Source organism: Ranitomeya imitator, chromosome 3, assembly GCF_032444005.1.
Source record: "Ranitomeya imitator isolate aRanImi1 chromosome 3, aRanImi1.pri, whole genome shotgun sequence".
NCBI classification, from domain to species: domain Eukaryota; kingdom Metazoa; phylum Chordata; class Amphibia; order Anura; family Dendrobatidae; genus Ranitomeya; species Ranitomeya imitator.
The window spans coordinates 819,735,932-819,763,715 of NC_091284.1; the positions used below are offsets into that span (position 1 = coordinate 819,735,932).

Consider the following 27,784-nt stretch of genomic DNA (forward strand, 5'->3'; position numbering starts at 1 on the left):
CTGGTGCAGTCACTGTGTACATACATTACATTACTGATCCTGAGTTACATCCTGTATTATACCCCAGAGCTGCACTCACTATTCTGCTGGTGCAGTCACTGTATACATACATTACATTACTGATCCTGAGTTACATCCTGTATTATACTCTAGATCTGCACTCACTATTCTGCTGGTGCCGTCACTGTGTACATACATTACTGATCCTGAGTTACATCCTGTATTATACCCCAGAGCTGCACTCACTATTCTGCTGGTGCAGTCACTGTGTACATACATTACATTACTGATCCTGAGTTACATCCTGTATTATACTCCAGAGCTGCACTCACTATTCATTAAATTGTCTAGAGAGTGTGAATTACCATCCTTATCACTGATTTAATCTTTCTGGATTATCACATTGGTACAGTATCTCTTTACCTGTCTGCAGACACGAGACTTTTCCAGCAGATATTGCTCGATCTTGGCGCCCTCAATGGCTCCTTTCTTATTGAAGTGAATGTCAATGTATTTCCCAAACCGGCTGGAATTGTCATTGCGAATTGTCTTGGCGTTGCCAAACGCTGTAAGGGCATCAATAACAGTGCCAACATCAGGATGAACACTAAATCTCACATGTGGCTTCAGATTCTCGAAGGCTTAAAACAGTTTTCCAGGTTTCCGATATTAATGACCTATCTTTAGGAATAGCAGATGATTGGGGGTCTGGCATCTAATTACAGCGGATTAGTGGGGACCCCCACCTATCCTAAAGATAGTTTATCAATAATGACCCCTTTAAGTTATTTATGTATCCATAGTGTAACATAGGAAAATTTTACATTTTTGTGCTTTATCAAGAAAACCTGTCGCAAGTTTTGCTAAAGAATATTTGGCAAAATTATGAAAACCCAAAAGCTCCAGAACTGTTCATCATACAACAGTTTTTTCTGCATGACAATCAGCACTTGATCAACAGATCCCAACCATATGGGATGCTGGTTAGTGATGAGTCGCCCGCCAGGGCCGTGGGGTACTCGGTACCGGGTCCGGTGATCACAGGGGTATGTATGGTGACCCGGTTGCTTCCTGGCTTGCTGGAGTTGGTGTGCTGAAGTTGGAGTTTGTAGTTGCTGCTGGAGATTGTTGTTGTTTGCTGTTTTGGGGTGTTTTCTTTCTTCATTATCCTATTCTTATTTGATGTGTACCTTCCTATCTTTCTCTTTATTCCTTTCTACCCTTGGTGTGTGTTTTTGCATGTAAGTTGCTTTTTGTTATCCCTGTTTGTATTACGTGTATACACACTTACATATCTTTCCCAGGCCTCCTGGGGAAGGGGAGGAGACAGCTTAGAAAATTAACTGGAGAATAGTAAGGTCTGAGACTCAGGCTTCTCTACCTTTAAGAGTGCCCCCGGGACAGGGATAGTTAGCATCCCAGTTGCATGGACAGTTTGAGGCCCCCTCTCCTTCCTTACCAAAGACTGTCATAGCGTGACACCCCGGCGCACAATCAGCGCTGGCGTCACTGTCCCAGCCTACATATGGGTTGGACATGAAAAGGAAGCCAGGGATCAGCTGCAGCCGCTGATTGGGCGCTGGAGACATGTGTCACAACACCGCACGAGAATCCCGGGGAGAGCGCACGCCGACACTGCGGCAATGGCGCCGGCACGGGAGAGGAGTAAAAGTTTTTTTATTTTATCGGGGCTAAACGTTTAGATATAGAAAGGGGTTGCCTGTTGTGAATTCAGCTTTTGGGCTCCCTCCGGTGGTTGTAGAGGATAATGCAGTTGTGCCTGGACCGCAGGAGTGGACAGGTGTATCTACTAATTGCAAAACTGACTGGGGTATATAGCTTTGCTGGATCCTTTAGTCAGTGCCAGTTGTCCATTGTTCTTGAAGGATTCACTTCCCTGCTGGTCTCTCCAGTTTGCTGTGTTTTTCTACAAAGATAAGTCCTGGCTTTGTTTTTGCTGTCCACCTGCAGTGGACCTTATAGTTCTGTGCATTTTCATGTTTTTGTCTTGTCCAGCTTGGTTTGTGAAGGATTTTTTGCAGCCCAGCTATTTCTCTGGAGATGCAGATATACCCCCCATGTCTTTAGTCAGATGTGGTGATCCGTATTTTCTGCGGTGGATATTTTCTAGTGTTTTTATACTGACCGCATAGTACTCTGTTCTATTCTTTCTTTTTAGCTAGTATGGCCTCCTATGCTAAATCCTGGTTTCATTCTACGTATGTTATTTCCCTCTCCTCTCACAGTCAATATTTGTGGGGGGCTATCTATCCTTTGGGGCTTTTCTCTGAGGCAAGATAGGTTTCCTGTTTCTGTCTTTAGGGGTAGTTAGATCTTAGGCTGTGTCGAGGGGTCTAGGGAGCGTTAGGTACCCCCCACGGCTACTTTTAGTTGCGCTGCTAGGTTCAGGGCTTGCGGTCAGTACAGGGACCACCTTCTCCAGAGTACGTCTCATGCTGCTCCAAGGCCACCAGATCATTACAGTACAACTGGCCAACAATGAGTTAATTGCATCTCAGAAGAAGGGTGGAAAGATTTTGAGCCATTTTTTTTCCTTAGCCTGTTTGGTCTGTTCCTCCCTCTTTACCTCTGGGTGGCTACGGAGTCTAGTATTAACATGAATGTCCAGGAGTTAGTTTCTCAGGTGGATCAGCTTGCTGCTAGGGTATAGGATATTTCAGATTATATTGTTCAGACTCCTGCCTTAGAACCTAAGATTCCCACTCCTGATTTATTCTTTGGTGACAGATCCAAATTTTTGAGTTTCAAAAATAACTGTAAACTGTTTTTTGCATTAAGACCCCGGTCTTCTGGTGATCCTATTCAGCAGGTTAAAATCAGCATATCTCTGCTGCGTGGTGACCCACAGGATTGGGCATTTTCCCTGGAATCTGGCAATCCTGCTTTGCTTAGTGTTGATTCGTTCTTTCAGGCATTGGGGTTGTTGTATGATGAGCCTAATTCTGTGGATCCGGCTGAGAAAATCTTGTTAGCTCTGTGTCAAGGTCAAGAAGCGGCAGAATTGTATTGCCAGAAATTTAGAAAATGGTCTGTACTGACTAAATGGAATGAGGATGCCTTTGCGGCAATTTTCAGAAAGGGTCTTTCTGAATCCGTTAAAGATGTTATGGTGGGGTTCCCCACGCCTGCTGGTCTGAGTGATTCTATGTCTCTGGCCATTCAGATTGATCGGCGCTTGCGTGAGCGCAGAATTGTGCACACTGTGGCGTTGTCCTCTGAGCGGAGCCCTGAACCTATGCAGTGTGATAGGATTTTGTCTAGAGCTGAACGTCAAACATTCAGGTGTCAGAATAGGTTGTGTTTTTACTGCGGCGATTCTGCTCATGTTATTTCTGATTGCCCTAAGCGTACTAAGAGAATCGCTAGTTCTGTTGCCATCAGTACTATACAACCTAAATTTCTGTTATCTGTGACCTTGATCTGCTCATTATCATCATTTTCTGTCATGGCATTTGTGGATTCAGGCGCCGCTCTGAACTTAATGGACTTAGAATTTGCCAGACGTTGTGGTTTTCCCTTGCAGCCTTTGCAGAACCCTATTCCTTTGAGGGGCACTGATGCTACACCGTTGGCTAAAAATAAACCTCAGTTGTGGACACAGCTGACCATGCGCATGGCGCCAGCCCATCAGGAAGATTGTCGTTTTCTGGTGTTGCATAATTTGCATGATGATATTGTGCTGGGTTTTCCATGGTTGCAGCTACATAATCCGGTGTTAGATTGGAAATCCATGTCTGTGACTAGTTGGGGTTGTCAGGGGGTTCATGATCAGGTTACTTTGATGTCAATCTCCTCTCCCCCCTCTTCTGAAGTTCCTGAGTTTTTGTCTGACTTCCAGGATGTATTCGATGAGCCCAAATCCAGTTCCCTTCCACCGCATAGGGACTGTGATTGTGCTATTGATTTGATTCCAGGTTGTAAGTTCCCTAAGGGCCGACTTTTCAACCTGTCTGTGCCTGAACATACCACCATGCGGAGCTATATTAAGGAGTCTTTGGAGAAAGGGCATATTCTGCCATCTTCTTCACCGTTGGGAGCGGGGTTCTTTTTTGTTGCCAAGAAGGATGGCTCCTTGAGACCCTGTATTGATTATCGCCTCTTGAATAAGATCACGGTTAAATTTCAATACCCTTGCCTTTGCTTACTGATTTGTTTGCTAGGATTAAGGGGGCTAGCTGGTTTACTAAGTTTGACCTTCGAGGGGCATATAATCTTATTCGTATCAAGCAGGGTGATGAATGGAAAACTACATTTAATACACCCGAATGCCATTTTGAATACCTTGTGATGCCATTCGGACTCTCTAATGCCCCATCTGTGTTCCAATCCTTCATGCATGATATCTTTCGGAGTTATCTTGATAAATTCTTGGTTGTATATTTGGATGATATTTTGATTTTTTCCAATGATTGGGAGTCTCATGTGAAACAGGTCAGGATGGTATTTCAGATCATCCGTAATAATGCTTTGTTTGTGAAGGGGTCAAAGTGCCTCTTTGGAGTGCAGAAGGTTTCTTTTTTGAGTTTCATTTTTCTCCCTCATCTATAGAAATGGATCCGGTTAAGGTTCAGGCCATTCATGATTGGATTCAGCCCACATCTGTGAAGAGCCTTCAGAAATTCTTGGGCTTTGCTAATTTTTATCGTCGTTTCATTGCCAACTTCTCCTGTGTGGTTAAACCTCTAACCGATTTGACCAAGAAAGGCGCTGATGTGACGAATTGGTCCTCCGCGGCTGTTTCTGCCTTTCAGGAGCTTAAACGCCGATTTACTTCTGCCCCTGTGTTGCGTCAGCCAGATGTTTCTCTTCAATTTCAGGTTGAGGTTGACGCGTCTGAGATTGGGGCAGGGGCCGTTTTGTCTCAGAGGAATTCTGATGGTTCCTTGATGAAACCGTGTGCCTTCTTTTCTCAGAAGTTTTCGCCTGCGGAACGCAATTATGATGTCGGCAATCAGGAGTTTTTGGCTATGAAGTGGGCATTTGAGGAGTGGCGACATTGGCTTGAGGGGGCCAAGCACCGTATTGTGGTCCTGACCGATCATAAGAATCTGATTTACCCCGAGTCTGCCAAATGGCTGAATCCTAGACAGGCTCGATGGTCCCTGTTTTTCTCCAGTTTTGATTTTGTGGTCTCGTACATTCCTGGTACTAAGAATGTTAAGGCGGATGCCCTCTCTAGGAGTTTTTTTCCTGATTCCCCTGGGGTTCTTGAGCCGGTCGGCATTTTGAAGGAAGGGGTGATTCTTTCTGCCATCTCCCCTGATTTGCGACGGGTTCTTCAGGAATTTCAGGCTGATAAGCCTGACCGTTGTCCTGTGGGGAAACTGTTTGTTCCTGATAGATGGACTAGTAAAGTGATTTCTGAGGTTCATTGTTCTGTGTTGGCTGGCCATTCTGGGATTTTTGGTACCAGAGATTTGGTTGGTAGGTCCTTTTGGTGGCCTTCTTTGTCACGGGATGTGGGTTCTTTTGTGCAGTCCTGTGGGATTTGTGCGCGGGCTAAGCCTTGCTGTTCCCGCGCTAGTGGGTTGCTTTTGCCATTGCCGGACCCTGAGAGACCTTGGACGCATATTTCTATGGATTTTATTTCCGATCTTCCTGTTTCCCAAAGAATGTCGGTTATCTGGGTTGTCTGTGACCGATTTTCTAAGATGGTTCATTTGGTGCCTTTGCCTAAATTGCCTTCTTCTTCTGATTTGGTTCCGTTGTTTTTTCAGCATGTGGTCCGTTTGCATGGTATTCCGGAGAATATTGTGTCCGACAGAGGTTCCCAGTTTGTTTCCAAGTTTTGGCGGGCCTTTTGTGCCAAGCTGGGCATTGATTTGTCTTTTTCCTCTGCATTTCATCCTCAGACAAATGGCCAGACTGAGCAAACTAATCAGACCTTGGAGACCTATTTGAGATGCTTTGTGTCTGCTGATCAGGATGATTGGGTGGCTTTTTTGCCATTGGCCGAGTTTGCCCTTAATAATCGGGCTAGTTCGGCTACTTTGGTTTCGCCTTTTTTTTGTAATTTTGGTTTTCATCCTCGTTTCTCTTCTGGGCAGGTTGAGCCTTCTGACCTTCTTGGTGTGGATTCTGTGGTCGACAGGTTGCAGCAGATTTGGGCTTATGTGGTGGACAATTTGGTGCTGTCTCAGGAGGAGGCTCAGCGTTTTGCTAACCGTCGTCGGTGTGTTGGTTCCCGGCTTCGGGTTGGTGATCTGGTTTGGTTATCTTCCCGTCATGTTCCTATGAAGGTTTCTTCCCCTAAGTTTGAGCCTCGATTTATTGGTCCTTATAGGATTTCTGAGATTATTAATCCGGTGTCCTTTCGCCTGGCGCTTCCGGCCTCTTTTGCTATTCATAATGTCTTCCATAGATCTTTGTTGCGGAAATATGTGGAGCCCGTTGTTCCCTCTGTTGATCCTCCGGCCCCTGTATTGGTCGATGGGGAGTTGGAATATGTTGTTGAGAAGATTTTGGATTCCCGTTTTTCGAGGCGGAAGCTTCAGTACCTTGTCAAGTGGAAGGGTTATGGCCAGGAGGATAATTCTTGGGTTTCTGCCTCTGATGTCCATGCCGTTGATTTGGTTCGTGCCTTTCATCGGGCTCATCCTGATCGGCCTGGGGGCTCTGGTGAGGGTTCGGTGACCCCTCCTCAAGGGGGGGGGGTACTGTTGTGAATTCAGCTTTTGAGCTCCCTCCGGTGGTTGTAGAGGGTAATGCAGTTGTGCCTGGACCGCAGGAGTGGACAGGTGTATCTACTAATTGCAAAACTGACTGGGGTATATAGCTTTGCTGGATCCTTTAGTCAGTGCCAGTTGTCCATTGTTCTTGAAGGATTCACTTCCCTGCTGGTCTCTCCAGTTTCCTGTGTTTTTCTATAAAGATAAGTCCTGGCTTTGTTTTTGCTGTCCACCTGCAGTGGACCTTATAGTTCTGTGCGTTTTCATGTTTTTGTCTTGTCCAGCTTGGTTTGTGAAGGATTTTTTGCAGCCTAGCTATTTCTCTGGAGATGCAGATATACCCCCCATGTCTTTAGTCAGATGTGGTGATCCGTATTTTCTGCGGTGGATATTTTCTAGTGTTTTTATACTGACCGCATAGTACTCTGTTCTATTCTTTCTTTTTAGCTAGTATGGCCTCCTATGCTAAAATCTGATTTCATATCTACGTATGTTATTTCCCTCTCCTCTCACAGTCAATATTTGTGGGGGGCTATCTATCCTTTGGGGATTTTCTCTGAGGCAAGATAGGTTTCCTGTTTCTGTCTTTAGGGGTAGTTAGATCTTAGGCTGTGTCGAGGGGTCTAGGGAGCGTTAGGTACCCCCCACGGCTACTTTTAGTTGCGCTGCTAGGTTCAGGGTTTGCGGTCAGTACAGGGACCACCTTCTCCAGAGTACATCTCATGCTGCTCCAAGGCCACCAGATCATAACAGTTGCCCTAGTGGTTGACAACCCCTTTAACATTTCAGGCAGACAATTAAGCTACTGAGCCACAAACTCTGACGATGTAAAGGAAAAAATTCTGTGTACCTGATCTGTATTCTTGGATCTGACTACAAGCAGATTATACTGCTAGAAATACACTGCTGTCTACAATGTATTTGTGTTCTAAAGGGAGAATAAGAGATTTTTTCACCCTATAAAAATGCTAAAAAATAATAAAATAACTTGATAATGAAAAAAATAATGTCATTTTTAATGCATTTTTTTTTAAATAATAAAAAGTACAAATCAAAAAATAACACGGACGTATTTGGTGTCCCTGTAATTGTATCAACCCGCAGATCACAGCAATCAGATTATTTCAGGGAGGCAATCGGTAAATGGCGCAAAAAGATAGCGTGACTGATATTTTTTCTCTATTAAACCCATAAAAAAATGTAATAACACTGTAATGCCGAGGCCGTGTTCACGTGTAATGTAAATGCTGCTTTCCTTCTGCAGGTGTCCTCACCACACAACGCAATAACAATCTTCTCCGATTATTGCGTGTTTGCTGCGTTTCTCTTATGCCTTTTCCTGCTTATTTGATGCAATTTTTGGTGCAGATATGAAGCAGGGTTTTTAACGCCTTTTTAATACTACAGAAAAGCTTTGATTCTGCCTTCAAAAAGCAATGGTGTCTTTTTTAATGGCTTTTTTTTTCAGAAGAAGTCTATAGAGAAAATATGCATCAAAACCGCAGAGTTCAGCAGCCTCTTTATAAGCATCGAGGGCGGAGATTTCATGGCATCACATGTACTTAAAAATTTTGACTTTGTTCACATGTAACGTAAATGTTGCAGATTTTCTTCTGCTTTTTTTGCACAGAAATTCTGCTTTTTAACTGTCGAAGCAAAGCGGATGTGATTTCATGAAAACTGCGCCCATTGTGCGCCCAAGAACGCTGCTGGACTGTGCGATTTTTCTGCTTTTTTTAATTTTCTCTTGCCTTATATTTGGAGCCTAAAACAACATTTGCAAAAAACTTCAGTTAATATTTTAATTGCAGAATCAAAACTTTTCTGTAATATAAAAGAAAAACTTAAAAACGCTTCTTCACATCTGCACCAGAAACGCATCAAATAAGGAGGACATGATTGTTATTGTGCAGTTTGGTGCAGATCCTGCAGAAAACAAAAAAACACAGCATTTCTGCAACATGTGAACACGGCCCTACAGACACAAAAAAAGTCAGATGTCAAATAGTGAAGCTACATATAGGTAGCAATCAAAAACCGCATCGGGGACACTAAAAGGTAAAAGATTTGCGGCTTCCCATTGAGCCGCCAGGTAGCACGGACCTGGACGCTGGACCGGAATCCCCTGGATACAGCGGACAGTCCCAGATATGGGTTTACGCCCTGCGTCTGCTGAACTTCCCTCACTTCCAGCGCCCATCTGACATCTCCTCCCGCTAGGGGAGAAAGACATGGTAAATGGGCGTGGATTGAGGTGAGGTTAGGGGCATGCCGTATAATTTGTCCCTATTTCTGTTCTTGAAAAATTGGGAGATATGCTTGATCCTTTGTATAGTAACAGTTTGGAGGTAATTCCTACTGACCCTCCAGGATGGGATTGGCTTCCAGGACTTGTTGCTCGATCCATGAGTGCTGACCGCTGATAGCTGCCAGGAACTGCAGGATCAGTTTAGTGCTCTCGGTTTTACCGGCGCCGGATTCACCACTGCAATAGATGATATCACATGTCAATAAGACAAAGTCAATTATCAATAGATAGTGGCAGCTATAAAGGAGTGAGGAGTGAAAGTGAACATCCTCCCCCTAGAGAAGACTCTGAAGACACGCTGAGTTAGGCGGGGGTCACACTAGAGAGAAATTGAAACACCAGAATTGCTGTTTTTTTCAAAGCATTTCCTCAAAAGAACACAATAGAAAGTGATCAAACCATCTTATGCACCTTAAAATGGTACCAATAAAAACTATAGCTTGCCACGCAAAAATGAGTCCTCACACAGTTTCATCAATGAAAAAATTAAAAAGTTATGAAGCTAAGAACAGTTTTATATTTAGTATCATCATAATCGTATTGAGCTTGAAAAGTCATATTTTCTGGTTATTTTAAAAGCAGGGTAAAAACTTAGGGTATGTGCACATGTTGCGGATTTCCTGCGGATCCGCAGCATTTTTGCGGTGCAGAAATGCTGCAGATCCGCAAGTGATTTACAGTACAATGTAAACCAATGACAAAAAAACCCCGCCGTGCTTATGGTGCGGAAAATTCCGTGTGGAAAAGTCCGTGCGGAAACGCTGCGGATTAAAAGAAGTAGCATGTCACTTCTTTTTTTGCTGATCTGCAGCGTTTTTGTACCCATTCCATTATAGAAATCTGCATGGGTAAAAAAACGCAATAAATCCGCAGCAAATCCGCACCAAAAACGCACAAAATCTGCACAAAATACGCAACAAATCCGCACCTGCATTTTCTGCAAAGAGATGCAGAATCCGCACCAGGAATCCCTAAGCCTAATCCACAACGTGTGCACATAGCCTAAACGAAAATCAAAAAAATAATGTCGGAATTTAGGGGCTTTTTTCAACCCATTTAGATTTTTTCCGTTTTTCGGTACAATATATGGGAAAGTGAATGATGTCATTAAAAAACAGAATTTGTCCTACAAAAAAAAAAAAAAAAAAAGGACCTTGGAGGAAGGGGAGGAAGTAAACAAAAAAAATCAAACATGATAAAATGGCTGCTTCCTTAAAGGGTTATCAAATTAACCACAATGGGATTTTAACTGCTCCCGTGACCCGTAAGCCTGATATTGGGGTGTTTTTCTCACCTAATTATACAACACTGGTCCTTACTATTTCGCTGCATATTGAAGTAACAGTTGTCGGCTATGGCAAAGATGTGGGGCGGCATTTCTCCAATCTTTTTGTTGGTATACAGGCGTATCTGGTCCGGAGTGTAGATGGGGAGCAGCTGGTAGGGGTTTACAGCAACTAAAATGGATCCAGTGTACGTCTGCAAGAGGAAAATGAGAGTCATTTATGTAATGGTGAGAGTAGAATAGTCATGTGAGTGGATCATGCACCCTGTACCACTATGTCTAATGTTCTACCATATGGTACTATTATATGTATCCGCCATCTGCTATATAGCAATATACTACCCAGTACTATGTTGTCATATACAGACCTGTTCTCAATACAGACTAGTTGAAGAAGGGGCAGAGGGAAACAACGTACCAAAATTTACATCCTAAATTTGCAGAACCTTTTAAACCCCACCCCTGCCTAACCTGGGAGTGTGAAGAAACCCCCTTTTTATCCACATTAACATAAATCATGGTCACTTTGTTTTCCTGTCCTGAGACAGTGTGGCATAAAATATTTTTTTAAATCTGCTATTAATTTTTTATTTATATAATCAATAAACATGTAACAGTCTTCTATGACTTGTGGTTCTGTCCACACTTGTTTCTGTAGGCCCATCCCCACAGAGAAGCCAGAGATGGTTTATTATGGTTTCTGCCCTATCGCTGTATACACAGCGCTGACAGCACTTCCTCCTCCAGACCCAGCAGTCCCGTGATCTCCCTCCGGGTGTAGGCTGGGAGCTGGGGTTGCTGGGTCATAAGAGACCCACCCTTGGTATGCAGGCAGAAGACTGGATTTCCCCTGTAACTGAGTCAATCAGATATTAAAAAGATGTGAAATGTTGAAATGACCTTATGAGTGACACAACTTGTACAATAAATTAAATTAACAATAAATCAAAAAATAGATAAAATCAGGAAAAAAATACATGAATAAAAAAGAAGCTAAGGACAATCCTTGCATGCAGGCGGAAGACTGGATTTCCCCTGTAACAGGATGAATCAGATATTTAAAATTTTTAAAAAATGCTGAAATGAACTTATGGGTGACACAAAATGTACAATAAATGAAATGAATAATAAATCAATAAATAGATAAAATCAAGAAAATAAAATGAATAAAAAAGAAACTAAAGATAATCCTTGAATGCAGGCGGAAGACTAGATTTCCCCTGTAACTTGGTCAATCAGCAATTATAAAAGAAAAGTAAATTCTTAAAACGAGCTGATGGGTGACACAAAGTGTACAATAAATGACATGAAAAATAAATCAACGAATAGATGAAATCAGAGAAAAAAAAGAAGGAATAAAAAAAGAAGCTAAGGACAATCCAAATGTATTACTAGCCCCAACTCTGCACAAAACAAACAAACAAAAAAAAACAACACGTGTTTGAGATATATGCTATAGTAAGGGGAACAAGTGTAAAATATATTTTAGTGGTCCCTTGTGGTCATAAAAAAAAAGAAGAAAAAAAAAAGATTTATTTTATTTTTCCACTGACATAGTCTGATATTTGCAAAAACGTAAAAAAGAGAGTATGAAAATATTAACGAAAATATGCCCAATGTACCATGAAAAAAAAAAGAATCTCTTAACCCTGTGGGGGTCCCGTTGTTACCAATCTTAGTACAGTCCACACATAAAATATTCTGTTCTGAATGTAGTTGTCCCCTAATAGACTCCTAAAATCTGAAAGCATAGTGCCCCATTTAATTTATAATGGCATACACCTTTCAATGTTTGCTCTTTTATTTTGGATATGTTCTAGTAGCACATAGTTGCCTCAATCTATATCCCGGTAATGTTTAAGGTTATATCCAGAAAATAACCTCAGAGAATACACTTAGTAGGCCTTATATATCAATAATAAAAAAAACAAACATGTCCTTATACCCATAGCAACCAATCAGAGCTCAGCTTTCATTTCTGAAACTGCTCTGGTAAAATAAGAGCTACGCTATGATTGGTTGCTATGGGTAACACTTCTGACTAATGCGGCCTACTCATGTTGATAAGCCTAAAACAACGTGTTGAGGCTAGAATCACCCACAGCGTTTTTCTGCACTTTTAGTGGGAGTTTTTATTACCTTTTTGTTGGTGTTGCTGTTGCCAGATATTTTTGTAACATCTTTAGTAAAGTTTTGTTTAGTAAAGTCTACAATAAATTGTTGAACACTTTTCATACACAGTTTGTGGTTTGTGGAGTTTTAACTGTATCATTTTATGGCTTTTTTTTCCTAAAGGCTTCACAATAGGAGTTGGAAAAAAAGTCAAGTTACAAAAAAAAAAAAATTCAACCAAAAACGCTTGTAAAAAATAATGCCATGAAAAAAGTGGGAAAACATTTTTTGTGCCGTTTTTGAGGCCTCGGATGGCTTGAGACATAGTGTTTCTTACAAACAAATGTTAGCTGCTGGGAATGCATTTTTTTTGTGGCATTTTTATTCACTTCTAGGTGTGGCCGGTATTCTGATAAGCTTTCATAAAAGTCTATAAAAATGTAGGAAAAATAAATAAATTTAAATAAATCTCTAGTTGGGACCTGTTGATTTATTTTTTGATCATCCATAGTTGTAGCAGCCATGACTTTCTCTTGCTTTCATAAGCTTAGCATCTTTGACATCTGGGATTTTTGTGTCTGTAAGGACGGGTACAAACACTGCGGAAAAACTTTTACGGTATTTGTTTTCCCAAGTGTACTCACCAATCTATGCAATAATGATCTTCTCTAAATATTGTATTTTTGTTGCATTTTATGCATTTTTCCAATTATTTTATGCATTTTTGGTGCAAATTTGAAGCACTGATTTTATAGTACAGACATGCTTTGATTCTACACATAAAAAAGTAAATGCAGTTTTTTACATGTGTTTTTTAATCTCCCCATAGAAACCTCTAGAGAAAAAAAAGCACCAAAAACGCACAGTTCAGCAGCGTCTTTAGACGCACAGTGGGGGAGAGTTTTAACGTAATTACATCCACTTTGCTTTGACAGTTTAAACATAGCAGAAATTATGAGCAAAAAAAAAACAGCACAAACAACGCAGCATTTATGCTACGTGTGAACATGGCCTAAATGTCCAAGCAAAGTGAATGTGATGTCATGAAAACTCCTGCCCATGGGGAGTCTAAAGACGCTAGACGCTGTTGTACTGTGTAATTTTTGTGGCATTTTTTCTAAATAAACTTATATGTGCCTATAATGATATAGGCTGGAATCCCGGTGAAACCAGATCTCAAGAAAATAATGAAGATATGGGAAAAAAAGAGTTGGTGGATATACGGCACCAGTAACCCATAAAAAAAGAAACTGAGGTGATGCTTGCAATATCACCAAAAAAAATTGAAAAAAACTTTTATTGATGCACTGAAAAAAACACAAGATAATCTTAAAAATATATAAAAACAAAAAGTAAGGCGAATAATAGGCATAATAGAAAAGGAGACAAATACAATCTCCCTACTAGTGAAATGCAAAATAAAGCACAAAAAAACCCCACATAGCTAAGGGTTGTTAAGAAAAGAACTATGACCTATGCATATATAACATGCATATCAATACAGTCAGAATAACAAAAATAGAATGTACAAAAATGCATAGATATGGTAAAATGCAGAAAAAGAAACAACCTAGTAAGGTATAAATAGAAAAGGTGTAAAAATAAAAAGAAGAAATATACCACAAAGCAGGATGAGATCATAGATGTACATGATGTGACCCATCAGGTACGCAACCCATATTGACAATAAAAGAGGGAGAGAATCTGAGTCCTCATGCGTAACGCCACAAAATGTGGCTTCCTCAGGGGGTAAAGTGGCTGGAGAGATGACATCGCACAGAGATAGTGGAAGTAGGGACACAGCCCTGACCTGCCGGGACAGCAGGACTGCTCCCTGAAATCGGGACAATCCCATTGGATCCGGGACATTTGGTGGCTATAATATGGTTAGGATATGCCATCAATAATTGGTGGGGGTCTTAATTGACAGTACCGCCTCTGATCCCACATCAGCTGTGCAGGGAGCTACAACCTGCTCTCTGCACAATGGGGTGCCTGGTAGCGGTGCTATGCAGGAGACCTGCTAATGGGACCTCCGTCCTTAAATTTATGACATCTTAGCAATGTACCATAAAATTAAAAATCTAATATGGGGAAATCCTTTTCAGGTTGAATGTGTTGGGCAACACACTAACCAAGAGTGTAGGTCACTGCCGCCAGGAGGGGACACTCCGCAGAAAGCGTTGAGGTCCTCCCGCACAGCTGACACCCACATACAGTAAGTACTAGGGTTGTCTCATTAGATGCTTGGCACCCACAGATAACAGATGATTTTGCTGGCCTATATGACGTCATCGTCCCAACGCACATGGCACAATTGTTATTTCATTCCATTGTTGGCTCGCTGTGTCCAGGAGAGAAGAGGACTTTTGGAGGGGACACTCAGAGGGCATAAATACTTTCTAAAGGGGGGGCACTCAGGAGGCATTATTTGTTTTAAGGGGACACACATGTTACTGTACTGCAGTTATAGGCTGAATATATCCCAAATTCTTGATTAAACAACATGGCTGCCATCCAAGACACAAAGATTTGTTACATTTGTTATCACAAGTCATGTAAAACGGGATAATATAACATGCACAATAGTGGTTTACATGGATTTTGCCATAATGAGTAGTGAATATGCAGCGGGTGACATGACGGTGACCAGAGAACATGCCATGGTGGCTCACAAGCTGTTGAGATGCCTCCTTATGCAATAATGAACCTTGTTAATTCCCAGCACAGGCTATCATCAGTAACCACAAGACAGTGCAGGTCTGGGGTGCAATGGTCACAGGATAGAGAATATTAGGAAGTGAAAGGTGTATTATAATATATTCTTAACCAATCATAGTCCAGGACAGAGTCTATGTCTGGGATCACATTAAAAGGGGTTCTTTGTTGTCTTTGTTTTGACCTCAATGCTTTATATTTTTCCTTGGGTAGAAAAGAAATTTGGTAAAAAGGTAGCATTCAACTCTGGTTCCTTCTATGTACAGTCGAATGTAAAAAGTCTATACACCCCTTTTAAATGCCCAGTTTCTGTCATGTAAAAAAATAAGCCCCAAAATATAATGCTGCCTCCACCATGCCTCACTGTGGATATGATGTTCTCTTAGTGATGCGCATACCGTTTAGAATTATAGTCAAAAAGTTCTACCCTGGTCTTTTCAGACCATAACACCTTTTTCCACATGGCTTTAGCAGACTTGATGTAGGTTTTGGCAAAACACAGCTGGGATTGGATGTTTTTCTTTGTAAGAAAAGGCTTCCATCTTATCACCCCACAGGCAGGACATATGAAGAATATGGGAGATTGTTGTCACATACAGGACACAACCAGTACTTGGCAAAAATTTCTGCAGCTCCTTTATTGTTGCTGTAGGCCTTCCAGAAGCCTCCAGGGCCAATTTTCTTCTTGTCTTCTCATAACTTTTTCAGGGATATTCAGTTCAAGATAATGTCAATTTGTTCCAAATTTAATCCACTTCTCCATGATGTCTTCGCAGTGCTTGATATATATAATACCTGGGAATTTATTTTATCCCCATCTCATGATTGATGACTTTCAACAATGAGATCCCTTTGCTGTGTTGTAAGCTGATTACGCACCATGAATTGTGCTGTAAAATACAACTAAGAAAATGTAATAAAAATCCTTCTAGAACAGCAAAACTCTCTATGGAGTTCATCACTGTAAATGTTGGTGACTATGCACTGACTCCTATATAACATGAGTGTAAATGTGATTGGCTAGTTATGAACACAATTCCATCCCCAATTAAAAGAGGGTGTTCACAATTATGCAACCATATTTAATATATATATATATGTATGTATATATATATATATATATATATATATATATATATATATATACATACAGTACAGATCAAAAGTTTGGAAACACCTTCTCATTTAAAGATTTTCCTGTATTTTCATGACTATGAAAATTATACATTCACACTGAAGGCATCAAAATTATGAATTAACATATGTGGAATTATATACTTAACAAAAAAGTGTGAAACAACTGAAATTATGTCTTATATTCTTGGTTCTTCAAAGTAGCCACCTTTTACTTTGATAACTGCTTTGCACACTCTTGGCATTCTCTTGATGAGCTTCAAGAGGTAGTCACCGGGAATGGTTTTCACTTCACAGGTGTGCCCTGTCAGGTTTAGTAAGTGGGATTTTCTTGCCTTATAAATGGGGTTGGGACCACCAGTTGTGTTGTGCAAAAGTCTGGTGGATACACAGCTGATAGTCCTACTGTTAGAATTTCTATTACGGCAAGAAAAAAGCAGCTAAGTAAAGAAAAATGAGTGGCCATCATTACTTTAAGAAATGAAGGTCAGTCAGTCTGAAAAATTAGGAAAACTTTGAAAGCGTCCCCAAGTGCAGTGGCAAAAACCATCAAGCGCTACAAAGAAACTGGCTCACATGAGAATCGCCCCAGGAAAGGAAGACCAAGAGTCACCTCTGCTTCTGAGGATAAGTTTATCCGAGTCACCAGCCTCAGAAATCGCAGGTTAACAGCAGCTCAGATTAGAGACCAGGTCAATGCCACACAGAGTTCTAGCAGCAGACACATCTCTACAACAACTGTTAAGAGGAGACTTTGTGCAGCAGGCCTTCATGGTAAAATAGGTGCTAGGAAACCACTGCTAAGGACAGGGAACAAACAGAAGAGACTTGTTTGGGCTAAAGAACACAAGGAATGAACATTAGACCAGTGGAAATCTGTGCTTTGTTCTGATGAGTCCAAATTTGAGATCTTTGGTTCCAACCACCGCGTCTTTGTGCGACGCAGAAAAGATGAATGGATGGAGTCTACATGCCTGGTTCCCACTGTGAAGCATGGCGGAGGAGGTGTGATGGTGTGGGGGAAGATTTACTGGTGACACTGTTGGGGATTTATTCAAAACTGAAGACATACTGAACCAGCATGGCTACCACAGCATCTTGCAGCGGCATGCTATTCCATCTGGTTTGCGTTTAGTTGGACCATCATTTATTTTTCAACAGGACAATGACCCCAAACACACCTCCAGGCTGTGTAAGGGCTATTTGACCAAGAAGGTGAGTGATGGGGTGCTACGCCAGATGACCTGGCCTCCACAGTCACCAGACCTGAACCCAATCGAGATGGTTTGGAGTGAGCTGGACCACAGAGTGAAGGCAAAAGGGCCAACAAGTGCTATGCATCTCTGGGAACTCCTTCAAGATTGCTGGAAGACCATTCCCGGTGACTACCTCTTGAAGCTCATCAAGAGAATGCCAAGAGTGTGCAAAGCAGTCATCAAAGCAAAAGGTGGCTACTTTGAAGAACCTAGAATATAAGACATAATTTCAGTTGTTTCACACTTTTTTGTTAAGTATATAATTCCACATGTGTTAATTCATAGTTTTGATGCCTTCAGTGTGAATGTACAATTTTCATAGTCATGAAAACACAGAAAAATCTTTAAATGAGAAGGTGTGTCCAAACTTTTGGTCTGTACTGTATATATTCCCCTTAAAAGTTATTTCAGTTTGTCTCTTGATGGATTTTAACAGAATAAGAAAAAGTTCTGAAATAATTCTTCTTGGTAGAATTTTTTTACGCAACAAAAACCTGGGGTGTGAAGACTTTTTATATCCACTGCATGCCTGCCATTGGCAAATGTCGTATACTGAAAGCAATGATGACTGGTTTACATGACATATATGATAAGCAGAATGATGGATGAGCTGGGCTGGTGGCCTTAGACATACTGGTGAAATGAAGCCTTGATGGGGGGATGGCTACTTACCCTCCCTCCACAGTTAGTCTTAGGAAAGAAGAATGGATTATATAATTATTGATCACGCAATATATACAGATCTTACCCAAATGTCAGATCGCTGGAGGTCTCATCTTTGGAACCGCCACTGATCAGGAGATATGGGGCCCCATGTCCCTCATCTGAATGACTGGCAGCCGGGTTTATGGGCTGATACTCCGTTTTGGGGCTCATCAGTCTTGTTGAATGAAGCAGCAGCACGGATGATTGCCCACCACTTCAGTCAATCGGGAGACATGGGACCTCAGTTCTGTTGATTGGTGGGGATCCTAGCGAGTCCTGCAAAGGGTCGAAACAGTAATGTCTAGGCTTAAAGGGGAACTCCAACTAAGAAAAAAATCAATTATTTACTCAGTTCTTCGAAGCAGAAGGAATGCTTCCAATAAACAATGTATTGATCAATAATCAGCCATTACAAAGGTAAAATAAATGACCCCGAAAGACCCGCAAAGCACGAGAGCGCTGCGGTCCCCATAACCCGAGAGTTGCTGCATGTCAGCATCATTAATGCAAGGTCACACACCGGAGTCTCCCAGGGGCACACGTCTCCGATTCTTATCATCAATTATTCAGGGCGGTGATAGGGTTAATTTTGCTCAAACAATGGCAGCCGCAACGCACATTAAATCTTAATGCAGATCTTGTAGACAGGAGACCTACGATCGGCCATAATTATCTGTCTCACATCTCAGCCCCGTCTCTGTGTGACACACGCGGATGAGCCGCGAGCGGATACTGTTGCCACACTGTCACGTTATATCAAAAGTTTAACGACTTTTGCAAATACTTTGTATCACGTCGCGTACTCCAGTCACATCTAGAGCTGCCTACTTCATGGAGTATAACATCCAAGCCAAAAGAATATACAGCAAGTGATCTCCAACGATGGGGTGTTAGTAATATAAACCAGCAGGGGGCAGAAGTGAGGTGATAGGCTCTGTGCAGAAGAGCCATTAGGAAAACAGCAGCTCTGGGTGTGAGTGGAGCATTAGTCATCACATACAGGTACAATGGAGGAAATATTTATTTGATCCCTTGTTGATTTTCTAAGTTTGCCCACTGACAAAGACATGAAGTCTATAATTTTAAGGGTAGGTTAATTTTAACATTGAGAGATAGAATATCAAAAATAAAATCCAGAAAATCACATTGTATAAATTATATAAATGTATTTGCATGTTAAAATTAACCTACCTGTAAAACAAGTCCATGATTAAATGTTGCACCACTAGGGGGAGCTCACTGCACACAGTTTCATTATTCAGCTCAATGCATAAATTGTATTTAGTAAGCTCTGATGCTCCCCCTAGTGGTGGCTTCAGTCAGTCAGAATGTTAGCATATAACTATGTTACTGCAGAGGATTTAGAGCTTTGTATCGATACAATCGAGCTCAGGTGGCTGGGGGGGTTTCAGTGGGTATTAATTTTCAGGTCCTGGTCTGTAACTATTATACAAACATGACTGCAAGCTACATGTTTCCTTCACCCTTGCCCTTCTCCTAGACAAGGGATCAATTGCAACATAGGATTTGGGGGAGCACCAATCACTAATATCGTGTCACCTCAACTGCTCCATCACAGCTTCCTCCAAATCCTAAAAAATGAGCGGCAGCAAACACGTCACGCAGACGACTCACATATATGAGGTGCTCCCGGTATCGAATGAGTAGATTACGCAGGATCCCGGCCTCATTGAGATCCCCCAGGCGGATCATGTCCTCCACTCCATGGATGGATGTTGGGTGCATCGGTTTAATGTTTGTTGCATTTTGCGGAGATATCCAGTGTTCCTGTAAGTGAAACGGATCAATATAGTCATTCCTTGATAATATGGTCTTTTAAAGGGGCAGTCTTCCTACGAACCATAGGATTTGAGGATCATTCCTCTGCTGCCTCTGTCATAGAAGGGACACTGTGGCTACAAAATGGCAGCCCTGAAGGTAAGGTTCATGTCACACTACGTCTGTCAGCAGAGCCACTATTTTGTTAGTCATAGAAGAAAAATCCTTGTCAAGTTGGAACATTGTCTAGAAAATTTCACTAACACGGCAGAAAACGTCCTCCTACCCATGTTCATTTTTAGAAAACTAGATAGTTTAAATACTAAGCTTAAAATGCCTGTTTCCTTGGTGGTCTAGGTTGGAAAAGATTTCTGCCTGATTTCCTGGTGGTCTAAGGTAGTGGATAGATTGATATTTGCTTCCCTGGTTGTCTAGGGCGGTAGAAAGATTCATGCCTGCCTACCTGGTGTTCTAGAGTAGTAGAAAGATTCATGCCTGCCTACCTGGTGTTCTAGAGTAGTAGAAAGATTCATGCCTGCCTACCTGGTGGTCTAAAGTAGTAGAAAGATTCAAGCTTGCCTACCTGGTGGTCTAGAGAACTAGAATGATTCATGCCTGCCTACCTGGTGATCTAGAGTAGTAGAAAGATTCAAGCTTGCCTACCTGGTGATCTAGAGTAGTAGAATGATTCATGCCTACCTACCTGGTGGTCTAGAGTAGTAGAAAGATTCAAGCTTGCCTACCTGGTGGTCCAGAGTAGTAGAATGATTCATGCCTGCCTACCTGGTGGTCTAGAGAACTAGAATGATTCATGCCTGCCTACCTGGTGGTCTAGAGAACTAGAATGATTCATGCCTGCCTACCTGGTGGTCTAGAGTAGTAGAAAGATTCAAGCTTGCCTACCTGGTGATCTAGAGTAGTAGAATGATTCATGCCTGCCTACCTGGTGGTCTAGAGAACTAGAATGATTCATGCCTGCCTATCTGGTGGTCTAGAGTAGTAGAATGATTCATGCCTGCCTACCTGGTGGTCTAGAGTAGTAGAATGATTCATGCCTGCCTACCTGGTGGTCTAGAGAACTAGAATGATTCATGGCTGCCTACCTGGTGGTCTAGAGAACTAGAATGATTCATGCCTGTGCAGTGCCCCAGAGACCTGGTCGTTGCAGTATGACGCTCTGCCGCTAAGGGGAGTGATGGTACGTCTGATGGCACTAAAGGAGTTCTTCTGACCAGGTATCACCAGCACACAGTACACTTCACACTCCGGCCACTAGGGGGAGCAAAGGGTTTTATTTATTAGGCCACTCCTCACACTGGTAAAACTAGGGGTTGGATAGGAAGTTAGTCAGAAGCTGACTGGGTTGGATTCAGGCAACATCCCGTGGCAGGGGGTGTTGCAAGGAGAAGATTCAGGGGGGTCCCTGTCAGGCGTGGGAACCTGGCAGGCACCTAGCGACCAGAATAGAACGTTACAGAACCGCGCCTGCACACCCCGCGGCGGTATCCTAAGAAAGAGACACGAAGCGAAGGATATTGTGGAACAGTGAGAAACGAGATCAAGCACAAAGGAGAGCCAGTAGGAGTCGTGCCCTGAGACCGAGGCAACATCCTACTGAGGCGCGTAGCCGGTGGCCGGAACACCGAGGGAGTAACTGACTCTACGCTTTACTTCAAACTCCGCAGGACAGTTAATTATAGGTTGGCTGTCTCACCTAAACACCTACGGAGACATAGAGGGCAACAGTGGGAGAGGGGCGTCTCTAGGGTCCCGGAAGAACTTCAGGCCTTCCCGTCATACGGGTGCGTCCTAGCCATAACATACCTGGGGGACGTTGAACTAGAAAGATCTGGAACGAATTAGAAAGAACGAACGAGAACAGAAGTTGTGAGGACTATTCCGAATGCTCAGCAGGGTAGGACTACAACACACAGGCGCTAGTGGTAGGCAATGATTTTCACCTGCAAAGGGAACTCTGGATGTGCCCATCGGACCGGCCGGTCTCAGACAGCCCTGTTAACCGTGCTCTGGATTGAGGATCCTGAAGTCTTCAGTAAAGAGGTAAAGAGACTGCAACCTTGTGTCCTCGTTATTGATTGCACCTCACACCATCACCATCCACCTTACTGGGAAGCCCTGGGGACATACTTCACCTGTGGGAAGGTATACCATCTAGCTGCCAGTCCATCACCCCAGCGGACCCCACAGCAGCGTGAGTCACCCTGAACGAACACCACAGGTGGCGTCACAAATCCCTGACAAACTGTACCACCTTTATTGGACGCCCCTTAGCAGGGTCGCGGACCGGGTCTAGCCACCGTGACAGCCTCAGAACCGAACCAGAGAGGCCCGGTACCGAGAACTCGTGGCCCTGTGTCTGGGGGCGCTCCACCTGCCTACCTGGTGGTCTAGAGTAGTAGAATGATTCATGCCTGCCTACCTGGTGGTCTAGAGAACTAGAATGATTCATGCCTGCCTACCTGGTGGTCTAGAGTAGTAGAATGATTCATGCCTGCCTACCTGGTGGTCTAGAATAGTAGAAAGACTCAAGACTGCCTAACTGGTGATCTAGAGTAGTACAAACATTCATGCCTGCCTACCTGGTGGTCTAGAGAACTAGAAAGAGTTATGCCTGCCTTCCTGGTGGTCTAGAGTAGTACAAGTATTTATTCTTGCTTTTATGTTGGTCTTGGGTGTTGGAAATATTTATGCTTGCTGTACTGGTTGTTTAGGGATAAGGGATTCATGTTTGCTTCCCTAGTTGTACTCAGTAAGCAGAAGAAAGCTTTTTGCCGGCTTCCCTTGTGGTCCTAAGGTAGTGAAGAGATTTATACCTCCTTCCCTGATAGTTTAGGGTAGTGGAGGGATTCATGCTTGCCTCCTTGGTGATCTAGGGTAGTGAGAGTGAAGAAACCCATGTCTGCTTTCCTATTGGTCTACGGAAATAGGGGAACCCATGTAGCATTCCCTGATAGTCATGGGTAGTGGAGGGATTGCTGCCTACGTCCCTGGTGGTCTAGGATAGCAGAGAGATTTATGACTGACTTCTTTGTGGTTTAGGGAAGTAGGACTCATGCTTTCTTCACTGGTAGTTTAAGGACGATAAAGGCCTCATGCCTGCTTCTCTTATGGTCTAGGAAGGTAGAATAACTCAAGTTTGCTTCCCAGGTGGTCTAGGGAAGAGGAAGAACCAACATATTTCCATGCGGTCTAGGAAAGTGGAAGGCCTTAAGTTTGCTTCCCTGGTGGTTTACAGTAGTGGAGATATTCATATTTACTGCCCTTGTGTTCTAGGAAAGTGAAAGGACCCATGCCTGTTTCCCTGATTGTCTAGGGTAGTGGAGACATATTTCTCCCTTTTCCCTGATGATGTAGGGTAGTAGGTTTAGGCTACATCTCTAATGGTTTAGTGTACAAAAACATCCATCCCTGGTAGCCTAGGGTCAAGGAAGGTTGATGCTTGCTTTCCTGGTAGTATAGGGCAGTGGAGATATTTTTGACCATCTTCCCTAGTGAACTCAGGTAGTAAAGAGATTCGTAACTACTTTCCTAATTGTCTTGGGCCAGGGAGTTATTCCTGTCTGCTTCCCCAGGTATCTGGGGTAGTGGAGATATTTGTGTTCTAGGGTAGTGAAGAGATTTTCAGGTAGACTAGGGTTATCCATGCCTGCTGTCCTAGTGGTCTAGGGTAGTAGAGTGACTCATAGTCACTTTTCCGGTAGCCTAGAGTCATGGAGTGGAGAATACCTGCTTTTCTGGTAGTCTAGGGGAGGGTTTGTTGTCCATATTCCTGGCGGTCTAGAGTAGGGTTCGAAGCTCTTTTTTTTTTTAGTCCTAGGGTAATAGCTTAATTGCTGCCAAACCCTAGATATAGCCCTGACCCGAGTGTACCCTCCAGCATTGGGACATCTAAGGCAGCTCTGAGGTGGGAAGCCCTTGCAAACAACAGTTTAAATCTCAAGTTCCTGGGAACAGTAATTATGGGGGAAATTCAGGGTTAACTGTGGTCACCACTTACATTTCCTTCATCATCCAAGACCTGGATCTGACCGGAGTCACACAGCTTAACCACGGCTCCAACCGGAACATCAAACTCTCGACCCGTCTTGAGGTCCAGCCAGACATAATCGCCCTGAAAGAAAGAACTAATACGATTACACTCCGTTCTTCGATGGGAATGAGACCCTCTAATTATCCACCATAAAGATGAACACATGAGGAACCCAATCAGAATTTAGGCGGACCTTGGCCCAGGTGTATCATCCATCCTGGCCGACTCTGGTCAACAAGACTTAAGTAAGACCACTGTATACCAAGGTAATGACCCCATAGAATGTTTAGCCAATTTTTGGCGACTTCTCAATCAGCCAACCTCAAAAATTTACTTGACCTTACAGATAAAAGGGTTTTCCACCAAAAAATCGTATGTCTGTGTTTATGGAGTCCTATATATTTAGGACTGTCCTAGAAAATTGTTGGACTGTTTTCTGTTTCAACACGTTGGCGATTTTTTTTTTATTTCCGTTTTATCCTCTCCTTCTTCCAAGGTCCAGATATGATTTTTCATATGAATGACATGATTCATTTTATTATACTACGAATATGTACGGAAAAATGGGGAAAAAAAATTCCAAGTGAAATTAAATGGGGAAAAAAAATATAACTGTCACAGATTTTTTGGTTTTGCTTTTATGGTGTTAATTTTGCGGTAATAAATTACCTTGAATTGTAACTTTTCAGGTCAGTAGGATTACGTCTATAAAGAACTTTTTAAAAATAAGTGATAAAAAAAAATTTGTTTTCCGTCGTCATTTTTTGAGAACCGTAATATTTTTATTTTTTCATTGATGGAGCTGGGCGAGGGCTTGGTTTTTTTCTGTGGTGAGCTGAAGTTTTTACTGACAATATATTGGGATAAATATGACTGCTTCATATTGTATTACGGTATTTTGCCTAAGCTTGGTGCACAGAAACTGTAATTCTGAAGTCTTGAATTTTTTTATATTCATTATGGCATTTTACAGAACAGGTTAATTAATTTTATATTTTGCTAGAAGCGGTTGTCCCATGAATTATAAACATGTATATTATCAATATGATCGCCCATATGTGATTTTTTTTTTATTCCTTTAATGCTGTAGTATAATCAGAGAAAACCATGCAAACAAAAAAAAAAAAACATTACTTTAATCTGACATTTTGTAGTCCAGAATCTGATGATGATCTAATCACACATAGGCATTAAATCACTGGTTCACCAAGACATGATATAATGTGACCAAGAATTGAGAATTGGGTTGCAAGTCACTATATTCTCAAGAAATGGGCACTAAACTGCTGCAAGGAACAGATTGGAGAGCACTAAATTAGTGGATCACCTGGAAAAGAACAATAAACTATAACATTGTCAGGGTGCTAAACCACTAGGACACCAGGGACAGAACCACTAGATCGCCAGGGTCTGGACACAACCACTACATCACCAAGGTCAGGAAGCTAAACTATTAGGACACCAGGGATGGGACATTGAACCACTACATCACCAGGGTCAGGAACTAAACTATTAGGACAACAGGGATGGGACACTGAACCACTAGATCACAAGGGTCAGGACACAACCTCTACATCACCAGGGTCAGGAAGCTAAACTATTAGAACACCTGGGATGGGACACTGAACCACTAGATCGCCAGGGTCAGGACATAACCACTACATCACCAGGGTCAGGAACTAAACTATTAGGACAACAGGGATGGGACACTGAACCACTAGATCGCAAGGGTCAGGACACAACCTCTACATCACCAGGGTCAGGAAGCTAAACTATTAGAACACCTGGGATGGGACACTGAACCACTAAATCGCCAGGGTCAAGACACAACCACTACATCACCAGGGTCAGGAAGCTAAACCATTAGGACACCAGGGATGGGACACTTAACCACTAGATCGCCAGGGTCAGGACACAACCACTACATCACCAGGGTCAGGAAGCTAAACCATTAGGACACCAGGGATGGGACACTGAACCACTAGATCGCCAGGGTCAGGACACAACCACTACATCACCAGGGTCAGGAAGCTAAACCATTAGGACACCAGGGATGGGACACTGAACCACTAGATCGCCATTGCCAGGACACAACCACTACATCACCAGGGTCAGGAACTAAACTATTAGGACAACAGGGATGGGACACTGAACCACTAGATCGCCAGGGTCAGGACACAACCACTACATCACCAGGGTCAGGAAGCTAAACTATTAGAACACCTGGGATGGGACACTGAACCACTAGATCGCCAGGGTCAAGACACAACCACTACATCACCAGGGTCAGGAAGCTAAACCATTAGGACACCAGGGATGGGACACTTAACCACTAGATCGCCAGGGTCAGGACACAACCACTACATCACCAGGGTCAGGAAGCTAAACCATTAGGACACCAGGGATGGGACACTGAACCACTAGATCGCCAGGGTCAGGACACAACCACTACATCACCAGGGTCAGGAAGCTAAACCATTAGGACACCAGGGATGGGACACTTAACCACTAGATCGCCAGGGTCAGGACACAACCACTACATCACCAGGGTCAGGAAGCTAAACCATTAGGACACCAGGGATGGGACACTGAACCACTAGATCGCCAGGGTCAGGACACAACCACTACATCACCAGGGTCAGGAATCTAAACTACTGCATCACCAGGGTCAGGAACTAAACTATTAGGACACCAGGGATGGGACACTGAACCACTAGATCGCCAGAGTCAGAACAGGACTATTATTTTGTCAGGGATAAAACATTCAAAGCACTAAATCACCAGGGTCAAGACATAACCAATATATCACCAAGGTCAGGATTCTAAGCCACCAGGACACCACGGATAGGAAAATGATCTACTAGTTGGCCACAAACTAAACATTGAGCCTCAAGATCCCAAGGGATAGGAGACTGAGCGACTACTAGATCATAAAGGACAGGACTGAACCACTAGATCCTTAGGGACAGGACACTAGATAACTAGGTCAAAGGGGACAGGACACAAAACCACTAGATTACCAGGGACAAGTCACTAAACCAATGGATGAATAAAATGAGTCCCACTTATTCCCAGCATGAGTGAGTGGTCAAATGGCCTCAAGTATGAGATTTGCACATTTGCGATCACGCACCAAATGGATTCTCATCTGCTTTTCTCCATTTTCAGAGCATTTAACCTCTTAACTTTTTTTTTCATTTTTTTTCATTATCACATTCCAGGATCCATGATATGATGAGATTTTTTTTGTCCACTTTGGGTTTTTTTTTTTTTTTGCAAGATGACTTGTAGTTAGTGGCAACATTTTACATATCACTTAATATCAAACTTTCACTAACTCTTTATGGGAAGAAATGAAAAAAAAAATAGCAATTCTGCTTTATTTTCTAATGGTATAAATTTTAGACTCTTCAATGTGTTGCACAAATAAAGGTCCTGATAGATTGAAGCTTTTACAACAGAATTCTGGGGTAAAAAACTTTGAAGAAACGTTGGTGCTGGAGAATCGGACCATAGAGTTAACTTTATTCTGTGGTTTTGGGTCAGCAGGATTCTGGCAATACCAAATTGATGCAGTTTTATTTATGTATTATTAATTAGTTTTGTAAAATAAATACTTTGTGATCTGAAAAAAATCACTTTTTGTGTCGCTTTTTATTAATTTACTGTGAGGTGGAATGTATAAAAGAAACTGTTCACTATTCAGTTTAATAGACATGTTAACTTTATTCAGGCCAACACAAGAAT

General features: G+C 42.4%; 1 protein-coding gene across 1 annotated transcript in view; it reads right to left on the reverse strand.

Moving 5' to 3' along the window:
- Positions 1 to 27,784, reverse strand: part of MYO7A (myosin VIIA) — a 315,688-nt gene that overhangs the window by 181,979 nt on the left and 105,925 nt on the right. Inside the window, exons 3-7 of the mRNA XM_069759369.1 lie at positions 24,005 to 24,118; positions 19,843 to 19,995; positions 10,292 to 10,476; positions 9,053 to 9,174; positions 424 to 566 (exon numbers count right to left, since the gene is read on the reverse strand). Of these exons, the coding sequence (XP_069615470.1) occupies positions 424 to 566; positions 9,053 to 9,174; positions 10,292 to 10,476; positions 19,843 to 19,995; positions 24,005 to 24,118 (717 nt within the window). The remainder of the gene's footprint in view (positions 1 to 423; positions 567 to 9,052; positions 9,175 to 10,291; positions 10,477 to 19,842; positions 19,996 to 24,004; positions 24,119 to 27,784) is intronic.